The sequence below is a fragment of the Branchiostoma belcheri genome, unplaced genomic scaffold, assembly GCF_001625305.1.
Source record: "Branchiostoma belcheri isolate BF01 breed outbred unplaced genomic scaffold, Haploidv18h27 scaffold77, whole genome shotgun sequence".
Classification (NCBI taxonomy): Eukaryota; Metazoa; Chordata; class Leptocardii; order Amphioxiformes; family Branchiostomatidae; genus Branchiostoma; species Branchiostoma belcheri.
In genome coordinates this window covers 1,468,011-1,488,937 of record NW_017804431.1, presented here as the reverse complement: position 1 = coordinate 1,488,937, position 20,927 = coordinate 1,468,011, and the positions used below count along the sequence as shown (strand labels likewise).

The following is a 20,927-nucleotide window of genomic DNA, read 5'->3' as shown; positions in this document are numbered from 1 at the left end:
TTTCAAGATATTAAATTGAATAATCAATAAATGTTTTCTTCCTTCCAAGACTGTAAAAATCTATCTTAGACTTAAGCCGATCTATAAGGAGCACTAAAGCTGAAATATCGCCCCATTGAGGGGCTCTAAGCATAGTTCAATGTCAACACAATTTTCCGTGAACACTCTTATTATTGACAAAATGGTGGATAAACGCTGTAAGCTTCTTACACTGGGCTCGCGTTTCTAAGCCTGTTCAGCTGCAGTGATCTGTTGTGGCCGAGAATCGATTTGAGACCACTGGCGATTTTAAATGCTTCCTACATTGTATATGATTGTGAAGAAGGTAATGCTTTAAAGGCATACAATTCAGTTTTTAGGGCTTGGAACCAGATTTTTCAAAGTCAATATTCTAGTCACTTACCTACAGACTGAGCTGGAACAACACTGTCCCAATGTATATTGACCCTCGTGGAGCAAAAATACCCAAAATTCTGATGGCAAATGGTTACTAGAAGGGCCCTTGGCTGATTTTTAGGGTACCACCCATAAAATAAAGGACTCATCTTGGGGCTTGTTTCTACAGTTTAAAATACCCAAAGTATGAGATGCTGATTTAAATTTTGAATGTGCTAATGTGAAGCAGTGTGTGTCAATATCATAAAGATTGCCTTATTCAGAACATTTCCAGTTTTTCTGTCCTGAAATCGCACTGGATGCCTCTAAAGCCATACAATTATTATAGCCAGACAAGGTGATTGTTTAAATTTAGAAACAAAGGGAGGTTTTTGCCCTGTTCTTTTAACCTCCCTTTTGAATAACCCATAGCTAATATGAATTTGATGCCAAACAAGTACAATGTACCTCAGTGTACTAAAGGTTAACCTTCTCTGCTGTTGGCTTTTGCACCAAATTTGTATTATCACTCAGTGTTACAGGGTTAGGCAGCAGCGTGCAAAATACCTGGTTGCCCAGTTGCCCAATCAAATTTTACTTGGGGCAACCTATTTTTGAACCTTTAAGGTTGCCCAGTGTGCTACCTGAATTTTAAGAATCCCCCCCCCCCAAATCATGCCCGTTTAGCTTGCATATGCTTTTAGGTATTGCTATTACTAGTACCAGTTCACTAAAGGCTGTTAGAAATATTGTCAAAGGCTTATGTATGTAACATTACTTAAATTGAGGAAAGTAGTAACTTATATTATAGGTGGGGCAACCGAAAATTCTGATGGGCAGTTCCAAATTTTTGCTGGTTTTGTACACTGGGCAGCAGGGAGAAGGTTAAAAATCTGCACGTATTCCAAAGCGATAAAGCTCCAGAACTTCCTGTAATCAAAAATACATCTAGACTAATTGATGAGCTGCTGCTGACCACAAAACAGCCCAGGGTTTTATAGCTTATTGATTGAAGATAACGATTTTACGCGATCGCGATGAATATTTGAGGAAAGGAACTGCATTTGGATGACCTGAAGAAAATTACAATGAAATAACATAAATGTTGTGGTAGATAATGATAATATAATCCAACACTTCCGGCTGTACTTGCTGGATTTGCTGTTGAATCTTACCTGTGATATACCTGCCAATTTTTATGTGAATTTCAAGCTTAATTTATGCTAAAATCTATTGAGAAACATGTAGGAATTGAAGGAAGGTATCGCATTTGGATGAACTGAAGGAAAATTACCTTGAAAAACATTTATCGTAGGTACATATAATCCACAACTTCCTGCTAGAGTTGCACAGAATTGCAGGATCTGCAGTTTAATCTTACCCATAGCGAATCGGACAACTTTAATGCAAATTTCAAGCTTAATTTATGTGGAAATCTATTGAGAAACATGTCTATTCAAGGTGATAGTTATTAATAAATGATTATATAATCAGTGTGTATGCACTGTTGTCAAAAAACAAGACAGTAAAAGTGGACAAGAGATTGTTCTGACTGTTTCACATTTTCCCCAAACAACCTGTTTTAATGTGATGTTGCATCCATTTTCAGTATAGCACTGTATGTATGACAATCACTCGAGATCTTTATTTGCAATCAAATACAGATTCATGTACAGAATGATACAGATTCATGTACAGATACAGATTCATGTACAGATATACATGTACAGATACAGATTTCCGAGTATGATGACTGTGTCAGTCCCTACACCTGAATGAGGTGGCCTTCGCGTGGATTTGTTTAAGGTGGATAACAGGTTGCGAATCTGAGACCCACACACTTTGGGCATCCGTCTTCTCCAGCGGCACTGTATAGCACTTTGTATCATACCCGGGCCGCGATAACGTTCGATAACGGGTTCCAGACCGGGCCGTACTTTACGGTCCGGCCCAGTCTGGAACCCGTTATCGAACGCTTCCATGGCTTCCATAAAACGATTCGAACGCGTTTCGCCCTAACCTCGTGTGCCCCTTTCGAAAATTCGAATACTGAATCCGGACGTTGGAATTGATGTTGTTGCATTTTAGGGTTCAGTGGCACCAACTTTTGGCTCATCTTGCATTGAAAAGGCGCGTTTTCTTGGGTGGGTATGATATAAATAAAATACAACACGGTGTATTCCGCATCGCCCTCGGTCCCGGCCCTCCCGCGAGTCGATACCTCGGGCGATACGGAATACGCCGTGTTGTATTCTATATGTATGTTGTATACAAGTGACAATCTTCAACTACTTGAAGCTTGTTGTTTCTGTCTTAAAACTAATTGTACGTGTGATTTGTTTTTCCAGTGAGGGACCGCATGCGAACCAAGATGGAGAGGGACATCCTGGTGGATGTGAATCACCCCTTCATTGTCAAACTGCACTATGGTGAGACTTCAGCTTTGTATTACAATGTATAATGTCAGGATTTCATTATTATTATTATAATTTAGGAATATTTCAAACAATAAAACCAGGGAATTATTTAGAATGTTTAAAAGATATTCAAAACATTTCCAAATTATGAAATTTATTAGACAAACAATTACAAAGAATTAAAAACATTTCTAAATAATGACAATAGCAACCCACACGGTGACGCAGAATTGACTCTAGGGCAGATTACACAGCAAGTTTATTGCTGGTCATTGTTATGGACTCCAGGAAGAATAGTGTCAATTGTAACACTAATGGTGATCCTAATAAAACAATCAATGATGAGACTCACTGAAAGAAGACCACAAAAAAGTTCTCACAGTCACCCACATTTTATCCATAAAAACTCCACCAGAAATTCACATTGTCAAGGGTTTATGTAATGCAAAGGAAGTAAGGCATTGTACTCTTCAAACTCAAATAATGCTCTTAGGGTGGTTCTACCAGTTACACAGATACCCAAGAATCTGATACAAGGCTGGACATTCCTTTGAAATCTGCACATCTTAGGTGTAGAATCTGTGTGATAATTGATCAAACACTGTGCAGTGAAATGATGAGAGGCAGGACTGTGTCTGTACTTCAGAGCCGTGTAGGGAACACTTTGTAGTGCACTTTACACACCATGGCTTGCACCCAGGTGATCCCAGGTTATGGGCTCTTTTATCTTACCTTCAACTCTTCAAGGAAGTCTTCCACATCACATCAGATCGTTTTTGTAAATCATCTTCAATGTTCTGTGCATCTTTTATCTTTCCATGTCTTTTATCTTGCCATACAAGATCTTGGAGGATGAGGTTTGGGAAAAAAGAAAAAGAAACACTGTTAGTGCATCTGAATGAGCATCATAACCATTCGTATCTATTGTCCAGTTACCAGGGCTAGCACTTTCAAATAGCCTCCGGCTAGTGGGGCAGTCCTGGTTGAATGTCATTTTATTTAGCCTATTAATAAATCAGATCAAATCACAACAAACACTCTAGCTATCTAATGATAATGCCTCTACTGTACTTGGTGACAGCGAGTTCCCCTCTGCAATAGTCCTGGGAAAGAATGAGTTTCTGAACACCTTAGGCCAGACCAATTTAATTGGTTGGTTCTCGGATTTTTTCTGAAAAAATATGAAGCTACAGGGCAAAAAATAAAAAATAAGAACATGTCTAGGCATACTTTTGACAAAATATTTATACGAATACACACAACAAAGTTCAGCTATGCTGGGGAGCTTTCGAGACGTTACACTGTCTCTTCTTCAACCCGATTGAGATCTCGTCTTGGAGTTCTCTTGTCACGTGACTTGATGGGATAATCACGTGACAAGAGACAGTCATAATACAGGTTTTAGGTAGTGACGCCCCCTGTCCTTGTTTAAGGTACTGCATTGTCGGCGGATCTGGATTGCCTCCCGGACTCCCCTTGCAAACCAATCGGAATCTTGGTCCAGCACTTTAACCCTGTCCCAGTCTATGTTGTGTTTCTTCCTGGCGACGTGCTCCACAACAGGTGACGACACACAGCTCGGTCTCTTGTGTTCCTGTAGACGGGCGCGTAGTGGTCTCTCTGACTCCCCTACGTATGTTGCAGGGCAGTCCGCACATGGGATGTGGTAAACCGTTCCACTCCGATCCAGCGTCTTGATCTTGTCTTTAGGTGCTACCAGGTTCCGTCTGATGGTGTTGACCGGTCTGAACTGACACTGTACTTTGCGTCTGTACAGTTGCATGAGTGTTTCAGAGATACCCTTGATGTAAGGAATGCTGACTGTCCCTCTGCGCACCACTCTTGTCTGGTCAGGTGGAGTTCTGTTAGGTCTCTTACAACGTTTTGTCTTACAGGCCTGAAACATCCATTCTGGGTATCCACATACCGAGAGTGCATTTTGTATGTGTTCGATTTCCAGGGTTTTGTCACTCTCTTCGGTGACAATCACATTGGCTCGGTCAGTGAGGGTTTGCACTACACCTATCTTGTGCTGAAGAGGATGGTGGCTTGAGAAGTTCAGATACAAATCTGTATGAGTTGGTTTCCGGTAGATAGTGGCATAAAGTGAGCCATCCGGCCTTCGGTGGATCAAAGTGTCCAACATCGGTCTAGGCATCCTATTATAGTCCCAAATGCTACGATAGGAGCAATGAAGTCAACACAAAAGGCTGGGTTAATACATTTGTATTACCAATAACCAACAAATGAAATCAGTGTGGCCTCTATACTTGGTTGATAACTCTGGTGTACATGTAGTGTAAAGAGAAATACAAAAATTTTAATGACACTGTTTTCTGTTCTATACAGCATTTTAAACAGAGGGTAAGCTGTATCTGATTCTGGACACTCACTCACTATTCGGCTTATTGTTTGAAGTAGTGATACAAACTAGTAACAAAGTACATACAAATGCGTATTGAGAATTACAAAATAAGTTTTGGTTTAACAATTTTTTTTTCTGTTCTCGCCAGCATTTCAGACGGAGGGTAAGCTGTACCTGATTCTGGACTTCCTGAGGGGCGGAGACCTCTTCACAAGGCTCTCCAAGGAGGTGGGTGTGGCCAGTATGCAAATTAGCACTTTGATTGACACCTATTGTATTGAAAGAAGGATGAATCCATTGTTCTTTACTGGGATGCAAAAACTGAAAAAAAAATGACTTCCTAATGATGATGTTTTTACAAAAAAATGACTGCCCAATGTTTTATGTTTTTACGAAAAAATGACTAACTTATGTTTATGTTTTTACATCAGGTTTTTCATTTCAAATTGGAACAAAATCAAAAGCTATTTTCTCAGTCCCTAGCCTTTGTCAGATAGAAATATGCTAATCTGTAACAATAGATGTTGCTACATTACATACAAAAAATGCCTATTTTACATCTTAGATAAATTTTTCTTTCCCATATCTGATAGTTACTGTAGATGCACAAGAAGAATGATAATTATTTTATTCCATGTCTTACCTCAAACCTTTCCTTATCTTTTGTTTTACTGCTTGTAGAAAAATTTCTATCAGCTTAAAAATCAGCAGGAAAATAAATATTATATCCCATTCAGTGCACAGGTACAAAAAAAACAGTCTTTAGATCTGAATCTTTATTTACGGTACACATTCAAAGTTTATATAAACAGTGGTAGGTGTTTGTTGATATGGATGCTATCTCGCACTATTAATTTTAACCCTCCCTGTAAGGTGCATGAATCACATTTAGATAGTGGATGATAACACCAGATCATCGGCCTACAGCGTTTTCAGTGATGGATGTCCCAGCTTTGGGGTAAAGGATATCTCTGATAACAGCCCCCTAGTTGTTAAAGGCATCCAGTGCAGTTTTTAGAGCCAGGAAACCCAATTTTATCAAAGCCAATATTTTATCTACATGACGTACTGTAAGTCTACAAATTTCCGCGGTATATTTAGATTCGCGGAATTCGCGGGGACCTTTGTACCGCGAATCTATTTCCCCGCGAATATGTTTTGCGTAAGTGTGCCCCCCTCCCCACATGCATTCACGAGGGCCGATTCACGACGGTAAGCGAAACACTGAAACAACACACGCGATCCACAAATCACTGCAAATCAACTTTATTCTCAGCAAATTTTTTAAGTTACTAGTATACTGATATCAAGAATAATATTATGAGACAGCGAATCGCGATACTGCGGCACTGGCCGTGTCAAACGTGCACCGCCGGACAAAAATCTTTGCGTGCAGAGCGCCGGCCATGCGCGCACGGGCACTTGAAAATTGCGGGCACTTCGGGCAAATCTACAAATATTTTGATGAAAAATAGAATTGCTGATATCTGGGAAATGTTAGTTGATTCTCTTTTGCGCCCTGCATTGCGGGCGTTTTTTCTTCTTCATGTTTTGCTGGATAGAAACGCTACCGTGGGCCTACAAAACCGAATGCGACCTTTGCATAGTTCCGGGTTCAAAATCTCGCCAAAAACGGCATAAATTTGCTTAGGAATATATATTTTATCGAAAGATTCTTACAATTATGCATTTCTTCACTAGATTATCGATGTTCAATCGTGGAAAACAGCGTTTTAGCGCTTATTTCCGAACAAAGACAATTGTTTACACGCGCGTCAGATTGATAGAGCTTTACCGCCGGCAGTCTCGCCCGGTGCACGAAACAAATTTCTGCGCCGCATTTTAGGAGATAAATGCCGGGACACGAACTGTTATTATTTTAAACATTCACTTAACAAGTTCTTCTTGGAATGGCCAAGGAGAAATCGCGAATCTAAAAATACCGCGGATTGTCCATTTTCCCGAAACCGCGAACTTTAGGCCCCGCGAATCTAAAGAGACTTACAGTACATACTGAGTTGAAACCACTCTATCCCAAGGTACATGTATATTGACCCTCGTGGAGCAAAAATTCCCCAAATTCTGACGGAAAATGGTTACTGGAAGGGCCCTGGGCTGATTTTTAGGGTACCACCCAGAAAATAAAGGACTTATCTTGGGGCTTGTTTCTGCAGAACTTGAAGTACAAAATACCTTTACCTTCAACAAGTTCAAGAGTATTTTTCTATCTTTTCGCACACACAGAATTTTGTTTTTTGCTCAATTCAACCTTTTTGCAGTCTTTTTTGCAGTGCTATTCATGTAAAAGGATGGTCACTATACTCTTTTTTGTTCCTATTGCATGTTGGAATTTTGAACAGATACACAATATTAATCAAATGTATAACAAACCAGCAGATGTACTGTTATGTTTCCTTTTGTACATGTATGTGTAATGAATGCATTTATCATTTGGCACCCTTCCCATGCAGACACAGGGCTCGAAATACTGGTGCCCCCAAAATTGGAGCTGTGCACCCAATTTTTTTCTGTGGGAGCATCAGTGCACCCAAATATTTTCGTAGGATTACGTAAACATGTTAAAGGTACAGTTACGGTAGTATACAGCATATTCCTAACACATAAGTGTCAGAAAAATAATTAAGTCATTCTTATAGTACGTTTCTTTAGAAATCAAACATATTTATAGTTTTTGTTGACATAATACTTATTTTATCTTGTATGGTGCACCCAAAAACATTTTTGTGCACCCAATTTTTTTAGGTTGGGTGCACCAGTGCACCTTTTCCCAAAAATGAATTTCGAGCCCTGAGACAAATGTACCATGCATGTCTTGTGTTGCAGTGAGAACCTTGTGGATTCATTCTTCTCTTTCTCTCTCCTTCTCTCTATCTATCACAAGCACGAATGTTTCCTCTCCGAGGTATGTCCCTCTGTCATCCTTCTTTGGGCCTCGCCAATTTCTTTCATTGGTTCTCGGCAAATTTTTGTGCAAAGTCCAGCAAGATTAGAACAAAACTAGACATTTGCAAAGCAAATTTGCATAATGTTTACCTTCAGACATGGTCTGCTCTGTTAATTCTTACTCAAACATATTCACATACATGTACTACTACTAGTATATGGTGACAGGAGCAGAACAGACCATGAAATTGCAACATTATGTAACCATGGTGACAGACGTCAACAAATCATGTCATTGGTCAGGTCAGAGGTCACTCTTTGGAGAAGAAGAAGAAGAAGAAACTGAGCAAAAACAATATGTTTTCCTTCAGTAGAAATAATGAAAACAGATGCCAATTTACTAGGATTTGTTTCTGAATCTGAGGTATGAGAACCAACATATTGAATTGGCGAGGCCTTGACTGTAGTGGCAGAAAAATTGTAGCCCCCTGCTTTAGCCCATTACCAAGCAGACGCATGGTGTCTCTGTGTACCTTCTATTGTTTTGTTTAAAAAAATGAGGGAGAAGACTCATATTTAAAGGCCTCCTTTTCGTGGGATAGAGACAATGGAGGGACCAAAATTAGATTTTTATGACCCATGACTTTGAAGAGTTAATATGATCCATGATGTACAATGTAATGTCAGTGAAGGTTACACATCCATGTAATAAGATACACCAAAAATAGATACTCAAACAACTCCAAAATCGTATCCAGTTGCTTGAGTAACTGTTTATGGTGTAATGAAATGAATGATTTGAATTGAAAGACTACGAAACTTAAAAAATACTCCTTAATATCAACGAGATTCAGTAGAACTTCTGAATTAAATCAGATTTTGGACTCAATAGTTGCTGCCTCAGTGAAAAGAGTACATTTGTTTGAACAATCAAACTTTCCACCCTACCTCTGCTTGGTTGTTGTGTTCATGCTCCTTTAGACACACCACTCACAGTAAAAGTCCGCAGAGAGAGAGTAATGTCATCTGGACATCCTTATCTGCCATGGTTCAACACCCCAATATACATGCAAATACACCATCCTCTAATATACATGTAAATAATATTGCCATCCTGTAATGTATACAATGTCCTGAAGGGCTCCAAATACCTCTCCACATGCTGGCTACAGCATTGTAAGTTAAACTAAGATGAGAAATATTACATTTTTCCTGTAGTTCTAGTTTACCTGAGGGTTTTGCACATTGCAGCTTGCCGGTGGGTATTTGGTGCTCTTAGGTTGTTATCAATGTGTGTCTGTAATCCTAATATTACCCTCCCAGCTTGTAGAGCTTTTAGCCAGTAGCATAGATTTAGATAATTTTTTACGTTTATTTACTTTAACAACTTGTATTTCTTAAACTTCTTTGTAGAATTTTGAAGATAAAAATCTGTATTTATCTTGTAAGAAAGATTGTATTTTGTGTAACTTATAGGCGAGACAGAGATCATGCAAAAATGGCGTTGACATTTTTTTTCTTTCATTATTTTCTGCCTCCTTCCTGTACCATTTACCACAAATTGTCAAAGCTGATAGGATCGCTCCTTTGTGTTCTCAGTTTGTTTGAATTTGAGGCAGTTTAAGCCCTATTATAGTTACACTAGTCGAAAATAAGCGTATTTTTTTAATTAATGGTCTTCAATTTAGCAAGGTCGCAAATGATAGGCATGGTTGCCTATTACGCTAAAATGCACCAGCTAGAACCCTGCTATAAAATGCTCTGTAGGGACACTGTGATAGCCTGAGATGGTTACCTCAATTCCACAACCTGCAGTTAGCATTACAGAATTTCTCTGTGTTGTCCTCTATCTTTCACATGCACACTGAGCCATTACAGGTGGTCTCACAGTGCCAGCTACATTTGCACCTAGATTGGCACATATCACAAATCAGTGACCACAAAATGCCCTTGGTTGGACTCCCATAGGCTGAGATGGTTTCAGTTGGTTTACATGTACAACAAAGTCCTTTCTGTAATAGTATTTCCTTATCTTTTTTATACATGCACAGTTCAGTTCAACCTCTGATAGGTGATACCAGCTTTTCCACAAGTCAGGTAGCACACACAGGCTATCACGTCGGCAGAACGTACTGCACCTGCACAAAACCCCCATTTTTCACGGTTTTTGTTGGATGTTTGGTCAACGGAAATGGTCATTTTGTCATGACTAGCTGTTTTCCCCTTATCTTTAGTTGGCAGTGTACAGTTACATTCACACTTGGATTGGAGAAATGTCCAGTGGCTATCTGATAGCGAATACGATGGTCAATTGAGTTGCTCGACTTGTAACAGAATTTTCTTGCTGTCACTCCTTTATCTTCAGTAACTAATGGTACCCAGATGAGTCATACCCTGTCAGATACTGTGGGACAATTTGAGTCACCCCAACATGCCTCCAAGGTACCCCCAGGGTGCACTCTGAAAGCCTGAAATTTAGCTTTAATTTCACCACCTCATAACAGATCAATTTTACACAATCAGCCTCAGTGAGCTTCAGATTCAGTCACTTTTTCAACCGCTATATTGGCCGTTGTCAGAAATCAATTGCAGAGATAGAAGTGCCCGTGGCTTTTCTGATAGCTTGCAATAGTCACTTCAATTGGTTTATATCAAAGTCTGTGCTGTCTTACTGTATCTTGAGTTTGCACTCAGATCCATGTGGCCTTGTACACTGTCTGACATTGTCAGTTACATAAGTACTAAATGCATGAAATGCCCAGTGGCAATTCTCATATAAAAGCATAATGTCACTTTAATTGCTCAACTAACATCGTAACTAAAAGGCTCTAGATGTTTTCTGTTATTTTCAGTTGGCACACGATCCATTAGTAGTACATTTGTAGGCATTATGCTGTCTGACAGTGTCAGGTAAATTTGTACCTCAATAGTTGAAATGCCTAGTGGCTATTCTCTTTGTAGCTAAGCAATGGTCACTTTAATCGCTCACCTTGGTAAAAAAAAAGTCCCTGCTGTCTTCTGCTATCTTCAGTCAAGGCACAATCCATTATATACTGTCTGACAGTGTCACTTACAATAGTTGAAATGCCCAGTGGCTATTCTCTTTGTAGCTAGGCAATGATCACTTAATTGCTCAACTTGGTAACAGAAAGTCCCTGCTGTCTTCTGCTATCATCCGATTCATTATATACTGTCAGACAGTGTCACTTAGTTTTGTACCTCAATAGTTGAAATGCCCAGTGGCTATTCTCTTTGTAGCTAAGAAACTTTGGTAAAAAAAAGTCCCTGCTGTCTTCTGCTATCTTCAGTCAAGGCACAATCCATTACAAGCTGTCTGACAGTGTCAGTTAGAGTTGTACTTGTAGTTGTATTTGAAATGCCTAGTGGCTATTTTCTTTGTAGCTAAGGAATGGTCACTTTAATTGCTCACCTTGGTAAAAAAAGTCCCTGCTGTCTTCTGCTATCTTCAGTTACCACACAATCCATTACATACTGTCTGACAGTGTCACTTAGTTTTGTACCTCAATAGTTGAAATGCCCAGTGGCTATTCTCTTTGTAGCTAAGAAACTTTGGTAAAAAAAAGTCCCTGCTGTCTTCTGCTATCTTCAGTCAAGGCACAATCCATTACAAGCTGTCTGACAGTGTCAGTTAGAGTTGTACTTGTAGTTGTATTTGAAATGCCTAGTGGCTATTTTCTTTGTAGCTAAGGAATGGTCACTTTAATTGCTCACCTTGGTAAAAAAAAGTCCCTGCTGTCTTCTGCTATCTTCAGTTACCACACAATCCATTACATACTGTCTGACAGTGTCACTTAGTTTTGTACCTCAATAGTTGAAATGCCCAGTGGCTATTTTCTTTGTAGCTAAGGAATGGTCACTTTAATTGCTCACCTTGGTAAAAAAAGTCCCTGCTGTCTTCTGCTATCTTCAGTTACCACACAATCCATTTCATACTGTCTGACAGTGTCACTTAGTTTTGTACCTCAATAGTTGAAATGCCCAGTGGCTATTCTCTTTGTAGCTAGGCAATGGTCACTTAAATTACTCACCTTGGTAAAAAAGTCCCTGCTGTCTTCTGTTATCTTCAGTTGGCGCACGATCCATTACATACTGTCTGACATTGTCATTTACGTTTGTACCTCAATTGTTGAAATGCCCAGTAGCTATTCTCATCTATAGCTAAGCAATGGTCACTTTAATGGCTAAAGCTACATAACAGAAAGTCCCTGCTGTCTTCTGTTATCTTCAGTTGGCACACGATCCATTACAAGCTGTCTGACAGTGTCACTTAGTTTTGTACCTCAATAGTTGAAATGCCCAGTGGCTATTCTCTTTGTAGCTAGGCAATGGTCACTTAATCGCTCACCTTGGTAAAAAAAGTCACTGCTGTCTTCTGCTATCTTGAGCTGGCACACAGTCCATTACATGCTGTCTGACAGTGTCACTTACATTTGTACATCAATATGAAATGCCCAGTAGCTATTCTCATCTATAGCTAAGCAATGATCACTTTATTGCTAAGTTACATAACAGAAAGTCCCTGCTGTCTTCTGTTATCTTCAGTTGACACACAATCCATTACATACTGTCTGACAGTGTCACTTAGTTTTGTACCTCAATAGTTGAAATGCCTAGTGGCTATTCTCTTTGTAGCTAAGGAATGGTCACTTTAATTGCTCACCTTGGTAACATTAAATCCCTGCTGTTTTCTGCTAACTTCAGTTGGCACACGATCCATTACAAGCTGTCTGACAGTGTCAGTTATAAATTAGAGTTGTACTTGTAGTTGTATTTGAAATGCCCAGTGGCTATTCTCTTTGTAGCTAAACAATGGTCACTTTAATTGCTCACCTTGGTAAAAAAAAGTCCCTGCTGTCTTCTGCTATCTTCAGTTGACACACAATCCATTACATGCTGTCTGACAGTGTCACTTAGTTTTGTACCTCAATAGTTGAAATGCCTAGTGGCTGTTCTCTTTGTAGCTAAACAATGGTCACTTTAATTGCTCACCTTGGTAAAAAAAAATCCCTGCTGTTTTCTGTTATCTTCAGTTGGCACACAGATCCATTACAAGCTGTCTGACAGTGTCACTTAGTTTTGTACATCAATAGTTGAAATGCCCGGTAGCTATTCTCATATCTAAGCAATGGTCACTTTAATTGCTCACTTTGGTAAAAAAAAGTCCCTGCTGTCTTCTGCTATCTTCAGTTGGCACACTGATCCATTACATACTGTCTGACAGTGTCACTTAGTTTTGTACCTCAATAGTTGAAATGCCCAGTGGCTGTTCTCTTTGTAACTAGGCAATGGTCACTTTAATTGCACAATTTGGAAAGTAAAAGTCCCTGCTGTCTTCTGCTATCTTGAGCTGGCACACAATCCATTACATACTGTCTGACAGTGTCACTTACATTTGTACCTGATGTTTGAAATGCCTAGTGGCTGTTCTCTTTGTAGCTAGGGAATGGTCACTTAATCGCTCACCTTGGTTAAAAAAAGTCCCTGCTGTCTTCTGCTATCTTCAGTTGGCGCACGATCCATTACATACTGTCTGACAGTGTCACTTACATTTGTACATCAATAGTTAAAATGCCCAGAGGCTATTCTCTTTGTAGCTAAGCAATGGTCACTTTAATTGCTCACTTTGGTAAAAAAAGTCCCTGCTGTCTTCTGTTATCTTCAGTTGGCGCACGATCCATTACATACTGTCTGACATTGTCATTTACATTTGTGCATCAATAGTTGAAATGCCCAGTGGCTATTCTCATCTATAGCTAAGCAATGATCACTTTATTGCTAAGTTACATAATAGAAAGTAGCTCTTGTTCCATCCTTATCTCTAGATACCACACAATCAATCATTTGCAGTGTGACAGTGTTACATTTGTACCTGATGTTTGAAATGCCCAGTGGCTACTCAGATAAAGCAATAGTCACTTAAATTGCGAAGCCTCATAACAGAGTTTAAGTAACTCTAGTTGTATCCTTATCTTTGACAGTGTCACTTACATTTGTGCCTTGATGGTTGAAATGCCCAATAGCTATTCTTTACTTCTTGTAGCTTTTTGACAGTCACTTTTTTTTAGTTTTATTGTTCAGAACTCAGAACAGAAAGTCCAGTATTGTTGTTTCTCTAATATAATAAATAAGGTCAATGACCTGGACCAAATGGCTGGCACTGTTGCATTATGTAGCAAGTGGTAGAACAGAATTGGAGGGGCTGGTCACCATGTATATGAATTGGTTTGAGTAAGAATAAACAGAGCAGTAGTTTGTTAGGCTAGACCATGTGAAGGTAAACACATTATTTATATATAGTTTTAGTTTCAGTTTATTAATTTCACCAGCAATAATACTTATAGGTACATAACAACCTGTTTTTCAGGCAATGCTGGGCATACAAAGCACAAATAACAGACTATACTATACTATATTACAAAATCACATACAATACAGAATGACATGCTTTGCAAATGTAACTTTTATAAATCAAATCAACATTATTGCTCAACAACTGTAGCTGGTACAATGTATGGCAAAGAAACAACAAGGGTACATACAAACTAATACTAAGATATAATTCTAACGAGCTAGTCTATAATGATACTAAAGCTAATCTATTGTGTTTTCTTAGGAAGAGTATTATTACATTCTGTAATTCAGGGGATATATCAGCTATTTATAATATGGTGTCGCTTTTGTAGTGATTCAAATATGAATTTTCCAACGTACACTGATATCTGAGTAGGACATGAAAGGAGCATATTTATATCTAAACCCTGTTCTCCACCCTTGTCTTGCCCTGTCCAGGTGATGTTTACTGAAGAAGATGTGAAGTTCTACCTGGCAGAGTTAGCTCTGGCGCTGGACCATCTTCATTCCCTGGGTATAATCTACAGGGACCTCAAACCTGAGAAGTAAGTAGTACACAGGCTGTAGCATGTTTAGTGACCATACCTCTGGACCAAGAGGTTAGGGGTTTGAATCCCGGCAGTTAGCTCTGGTGCAGGACCAGTTTCACTCTCTGGATATCATCTACAGGGACCTCAAACCTGAGAAGTAAGTAGTACACAGAAAGTAGCATGTGGAGTCCAGTGGTTAGTGACCCTGAACCAAGTGGTTAGGGGTTTGAATCCTCGCAGCTAGCTCAACCATCATCTACAGGGACCTCAAAACTGAGAAGTAAGACCTGTCCTTGGTGCTGAATGCTTGCCGACTGTTACTGTTACTGGATGCCTTTACGCTGTCCTTGGTACTGAATGCTTTCTACTGAATGCTTTTCAAACCTGAGAAGGAAGTCCTGTCCTTGGTGCTGACTGTTACTGTTACTGGATTTTATGCTGTCCTTTGTACTGAATACTTTCTACTGAATGCTTTCTAACTAATATTGGATTACTAGCAGTGTATTGGGTTTCCAAGAATCCTTTCAATATGTTTCTTTTACAACCTAACCTCAGACTTACATCAGGGATAGAACTAGTAGTAGGCTGTCCTTGGTACTGAATGCTTTCTACTGAATGCTTTCTGCCTAATATTGGATTTCTAACAGTATATTGGGTTTCCAGGAACCCTTTCAATACGTTTCTTTTACAACCTAACCTCAGACTTACATGAGGGCTAGAACTAGTAGTAGGCTGTCCATGGTACTGATGCTTTCTACCGAAAGCTTCCCAATATTGGATTACTAGCAGTATATTGGGTTTCCAAGAATCCTTTCAATACGTTTCTTTTACAACCTAACCTCAGACTTATATCAGGGCTAGAACTAGTAGTAGGCTGTCCATGGTACTGATGCTTTCTACCGAAAGATTTCTACCCAATATTGGATTACTAGCAGTATATTGGGTTTCCAGGAACTCTTTCAGATTGTTTCTTTCACAACCAAACCTCAGACTTACATCTGGACTAGAACTAGTAGGCTGTCCTTGGTACTGATGCTTTCTACTGAAAGATTTCTACCCAATATTGGATTACTAGCAGTATATTGGGTTTCCAAGAACCCTTTCAGTATGTTTCTTTCACAACCAAACCTCAGACTTACATCTGGACTAGAACTAGTAGGCTGTCCTTGGTACTGAATACTTTCTACTGAATGCTTTTTACCCAATTGGATTACTAGCAGTATATTGGGTTTCCAAGAACCCTTTCAGTATTTTTCTTTCACAACCTAACCTCAGACTTACATCTGGACTAGAACTAGTAGTAGGCTGTCCTTGGTACTGATGCTTTCTACTGAGAGCTTCCCAATATTGGATTACTAGCAGTATATTGGGTTTCCAGGAATCCTTTCAATACGTTTCTTTCGCAATGTAAACTTAGGTTCATATGAGAGCTGGAGTTAGCAGTAAACATTCTTTCATCTGGTGAAAATAATGATGGTGGCTTCAGCTTTTCTCTCTGAAGAGTTTTTAGCTCAAAGCTATCATTTAAGTTGACCCAGTTTTTCAGTATTGGCTATGCAGGCCACACACCCACACACCTACATACACACTGAGTGGTTATGTAGGTGAGATTTTACACACTGAATGTTTAGATCACTAAGTATAACCTTCTGACATGTCTACTTTGGAATAATCGTAGCTTCCAGGCATGGTGACCTAGTTACATCCTCTTTAGTTACACTCCAGGCAAAGTGCGACCACTGAGCACCTAGAGATTTGACAATGAATTGAGCTCAACAAATTTCATAGACATAGATCAAATTTTCACAGTTTCATGTGTTTTGTTGTCTTTTAATTGAAATTTTCATATTGCAGTTATAAAACCAAGGGCCACACAAACCCAATTTTGGTCACTCAGTAGAAAAATTGTATATATTGCAGCAAAAGTTTTCATTTTGGAGACAGGTATTTTGAGCTCTGCATACTTGAAAATTACACATTGCCCCACACCAAGTGATTGCCTTTGATACTGTTACAATCTACACATGCTGATGTACTGGGTGCTTTTATATAATCCTTAACCAAAGTGATGTTTGCTTATTAATGATGTAGTGACTAAAGATTGGTAACATTTGCAATGTTCTTGATTGTTTTTTAAATTTGTTTTTTTCAGCATTCTGTTGGATGCAGATGGACATATCAAGCTGACAGGTAGGACGTTTCAGACTAATGAATTATTTTACTATTAATAATACATGTATATAACTTATAAGAGGCCATGTGATGAATGAGAATAAAAAAATAATGATTATGACATTTGTGAAACAAAAAAAAAATACACTGAATAATGAATTTTAGGAGCAATCATACAAATTTAAACAACAAATAAGAGTTATCACACCTTTGGAAAATTGAATTTATGGACACGACCAAAGGTTATATCCTACATGTTTTCAACTGGCCTGGTTCTAGGACAGAATCCTTGTAGTAAACAAGCCCTAAAAGCGTGACGTGTGTGGGTGCAGTGTTCCAATTATGACACCCGCATGTTATATTAAGCACACAGGATGTCACTGACCTGCAACTGGATATATAGCCTCCATGTAAGGAGACACCAAAGCATGGAGGTTCCCAATATGGAAACATGTCCAGACTGGTTTATTCTTAGCACTGCCGCAGGAAATGATTTATTTGTAGACACCAGTGTTACCAAATATAACTGTACACCAGAGTTGTTGTTTTCTTGAAAATAGCAAGACAGAAAGAGTCAATGAATATTAACAACTTAAAGGAAAATGTAGAACATTTTCCTGAAAAAATTACTCTCAAGGTTGTACTTTACAATGCACATGTAATTTGTTGGTTTTTGAAAAATAAATATCAAGCTGAAAGATCTTCATGGAACTTAAGTCTGTACCTTGGTACACACAGTAACTGTTTCAGGTAGTCAATATAGTTTTAAGTTTCCCCCCAACACTCTGTTTTTTTTATCTTGAACAGTCTGTTGCTGATTCGTTCCTTCAAAATGTTGTAGATCCAAAGAAACTTTTCTGGGGGAGGTACATATGATCATCACTTCAATACTTTACTCATACTCATCTTTAACAGTTAGTACAACAGTCATCGATCAGTGATCAGTTTTTGAAAGGTACTAGTGAACTTTTACCTCCAAATTTTCAACATCTAACTGTATGCCTTGATCGCGGAGTAACCTAGTCTTACAAAAACAGAAGACAAGGTCGAGACTTGTGTAGGTCTTCTGGCCTCCCCCCTCCTCCTTTCCTTCTTAATTATCTTTGTTCTTCCTTCGCCAGATTTTGGCCTGAGTAAGGAAGCTATCGAGGACAAGAAAGCGTACTCCTTCTGTGGTACTGTGGAGTACATGGCACCTGAGGTAGTGAACAGGAGGGGCCATAATCACACCGCCGACTGGTGGTCGTACGGAGTCCTTATGGTGGGTGTTTGTTTGTCTGTGTGTCTATGTGTGTGTGTAAGTGTGTGTATGTGTGCGTGTGCGTGCATGCGCGTGCGTATGTCTGTGTCTGTCTGTGTGTGTGTGTGTGTGCATGTGTGTGGTGTCTGTGTGTGCGTGTGTGTGTGTGTGTATGTGTGTGTGTGTGCATGTGTGTGTCTGTGTGTGTGTGTGTGTATTTGTGTCTGTGTGTGTGTGTGCACAATGGGTCCTTACGGTAGGTTTCATGTTTATAAAATATAAATTATATGTTTCATGTATCGCTTTACAAATTCACACCTATGAATTCGTTGTAACTTCTATTTAGATTACAACTGCATTGAACGGAAACTTGTTATGACTAGTGATGCATACCTAAACCCAATTTTAGGTTCAGGTCCAGATTCAAGTCCAGAGGTTTAGGTTCAGTTCCGGACTTGTAAGTCCGGACCTAAACCCATGGCATATACAAAATTGCATCTTGGCAACCTTGCAATGTTGTCTGGGTGAAACTTTGGCCACTTAACATGCATATATGGAGGCCGGTACTTGACGATGCCCAATGGCAATGTTTTCTTCATTTTGCAGCAAAGATTTTGCAATCTACAGAAGGTTTTAGGTGGTTTGGAAAGAAAAGGGGTATGTAAAATGGTATTTTATGGTAATAAGTCCGGACTCGGTTCTTGACTTTTAGGTTTTTTTGGACTTGAACCTAAACATTCTTACAAGTCTGGATTCAAGTCCAGTGAACCGGTATGCATCACTTAGTTATGACTGTACAGTAGTATGTACAGTATGTAAATGTTTTTCTTCTTTTCTGTTCTCTTCTCTTCCCCCAGTTTGAGATGTTGACTGGTGCCTTACCATTCCAAGGGCAGAACAGGAAGGACACAATGACTATGATTCTCAAGTAAGAAATAATCTGCAAAGATTTCATTTGTTGGTTTGTAGATATAAGAGAAAAATCCTGCTCAAATGGAAGATCAACTTGAAAACTTTGTGGGGTCATGACTTTTTTTGTGGCACAACAGCAGAGTGCTCCACTTGGAATCAAGAGGTCCCGGGTTCGAGTCCTGACATGCCACCGATCTTGTGCCCTTGGGAAAGGCCCTTTACACGGCTTTCCCCACTAGACTCAAGTGAAAATGAGTATTGTCTGTCCAGTATTCGTTTCGATGTGTGGGACAGAACACCAGCAGCAGCTGCCTCTGTTCCGCGTGTATTACATTGTTGCAATTTCAATAAAATAAAAATAAATAAAAAATAAAAACAGAGTCTGAGGGGAAAGTGTGCACCTTGGTACACACAGTTTCAGGGTCAGGGTCAGTCTGGCTCCAAGGCTCAAACAACTTTTCAGTTTTTTCTGTAAACCTGTGCCAGTGCAGATAACATTTAAAATAACCTGCACCAGACAGACAAAATTTACCTGCACTACTCAGAATTTCGGAAGCATGGATTGTACCAAACACTGTTCAGAAACCATTGCCATTATTTCTTTATTTTATACATCATAGGTAACTAAAAATTCACATGCACCTGCATGTATACATAAACCCAGTACATGGACCAGGTTAGGTGCAGCTAGACATTAGAAACACCTGCACAGCTCAATTTGCAGGTGAAACATTGAGCCCTGACATCCGTCTAGCTTGAATTTGTTGTTAAGTATGTCGAGAAACAAGGAAATAAGTTTGCATGGCCTTGCTAGCGTGGCAGACTGTAAACTAGTAATGATTTCTCGTAAAGGCGAATCTTCTAGTTCAATAAAAGCGTGGGTGATACCGGGACAAACGGGGATAAAATTTGTCGCTTCCGTGAACGAATAAGACAGGAAAGACCTCTACTCTCTGAAAGCATCAAGAATTCCATTTTTCTTGCAGGAATAATCGCGTTATCCCCACATCCTGCTCCCCTATATAGGTCAGCTTTCGGGAAATGGTTTAAAAGCTTTTAGTAGAATTCATGCAGTCTCAGTAAAAAGCCAATTTTGTCCGGAAGGCGTATTAAGGAATCATCTCATATGAATCCTGTTCCCAAAGTAATTATGCTCGCTGGGTAACAGGAGCATTGAACGCTGTTAGAAGTCATCGAAGCTGCATAATAACTGAGGAAAAGAGTGAGTAAGAGTGGGTGGTTGATTTGCTGAGTTTCTTGGCTTCGGGGTAGAAATCTGACAGCTTTCGCAGAGTGGGCGTTTAGAGACATACAGCAAGTCATTTTCAAGAGTGTTATCAGTATATTACAGTAAAGGCTGTCTAGAAATAAAACCCATGTGGTCGGAGGCAATTTCTCCGGATCGTTTATGAACCCTAAATCATTATGACAGTCATATATAGTTACATAATTATGTAAAAAGTCTATCCTTTTGCTTTGGCTAATGTGAAAATAAAAATGAAAGAAGACTGGTCATAACAATATTCACAGTGACTCACTGAAACTGTGTAAACCTACTTTATCCTCAGACTCTCCAGGGCTCGAAATACATGTACATGCACCCAAAGTTTGAGCTGTACACCCAATTTTTTTCTGTGGGT

General features: G+C 39.3%; 1 protein-coding gene across 1 annotated transcript in view; it reads left to right on the top strand.

Annotated features, from left to right (window-relative positions):
* Positions 1-20,927, top strand: part of LOC109485615 (ribosomal protein S6 kinase alpha-3-like) — a 69,411-nt gene that overhangs the window by 31,366 nt on the left and 17,118 nt on the right. Inside the window, exons 5-10 of the mRNA XM_019789301.1 lie at positions 2,724-2,804; positions 5,306-5,385; positions 14,872-14,978; positions 17,116-17,153; positions 18,257-18,396; positions 19,233-19,303. Of these exons, the coding sequence (XP_019644860.1) occupies positions 2,724-2,804; positions 5,306-5,385; positions 14,872-14,978; positions 17,116-17,153; positions 18,257-18,396; positions 19,233-19,303 (517 nt within the window). The remainder of the gene's footprint in view (positions 1-2,723; positions 2,805-5,305; positions 5,386-14,871; positions 14,979-17,115; positions 17,154-18,256; positions 18,397-19,232; positions 19,304-20,927) is intronic.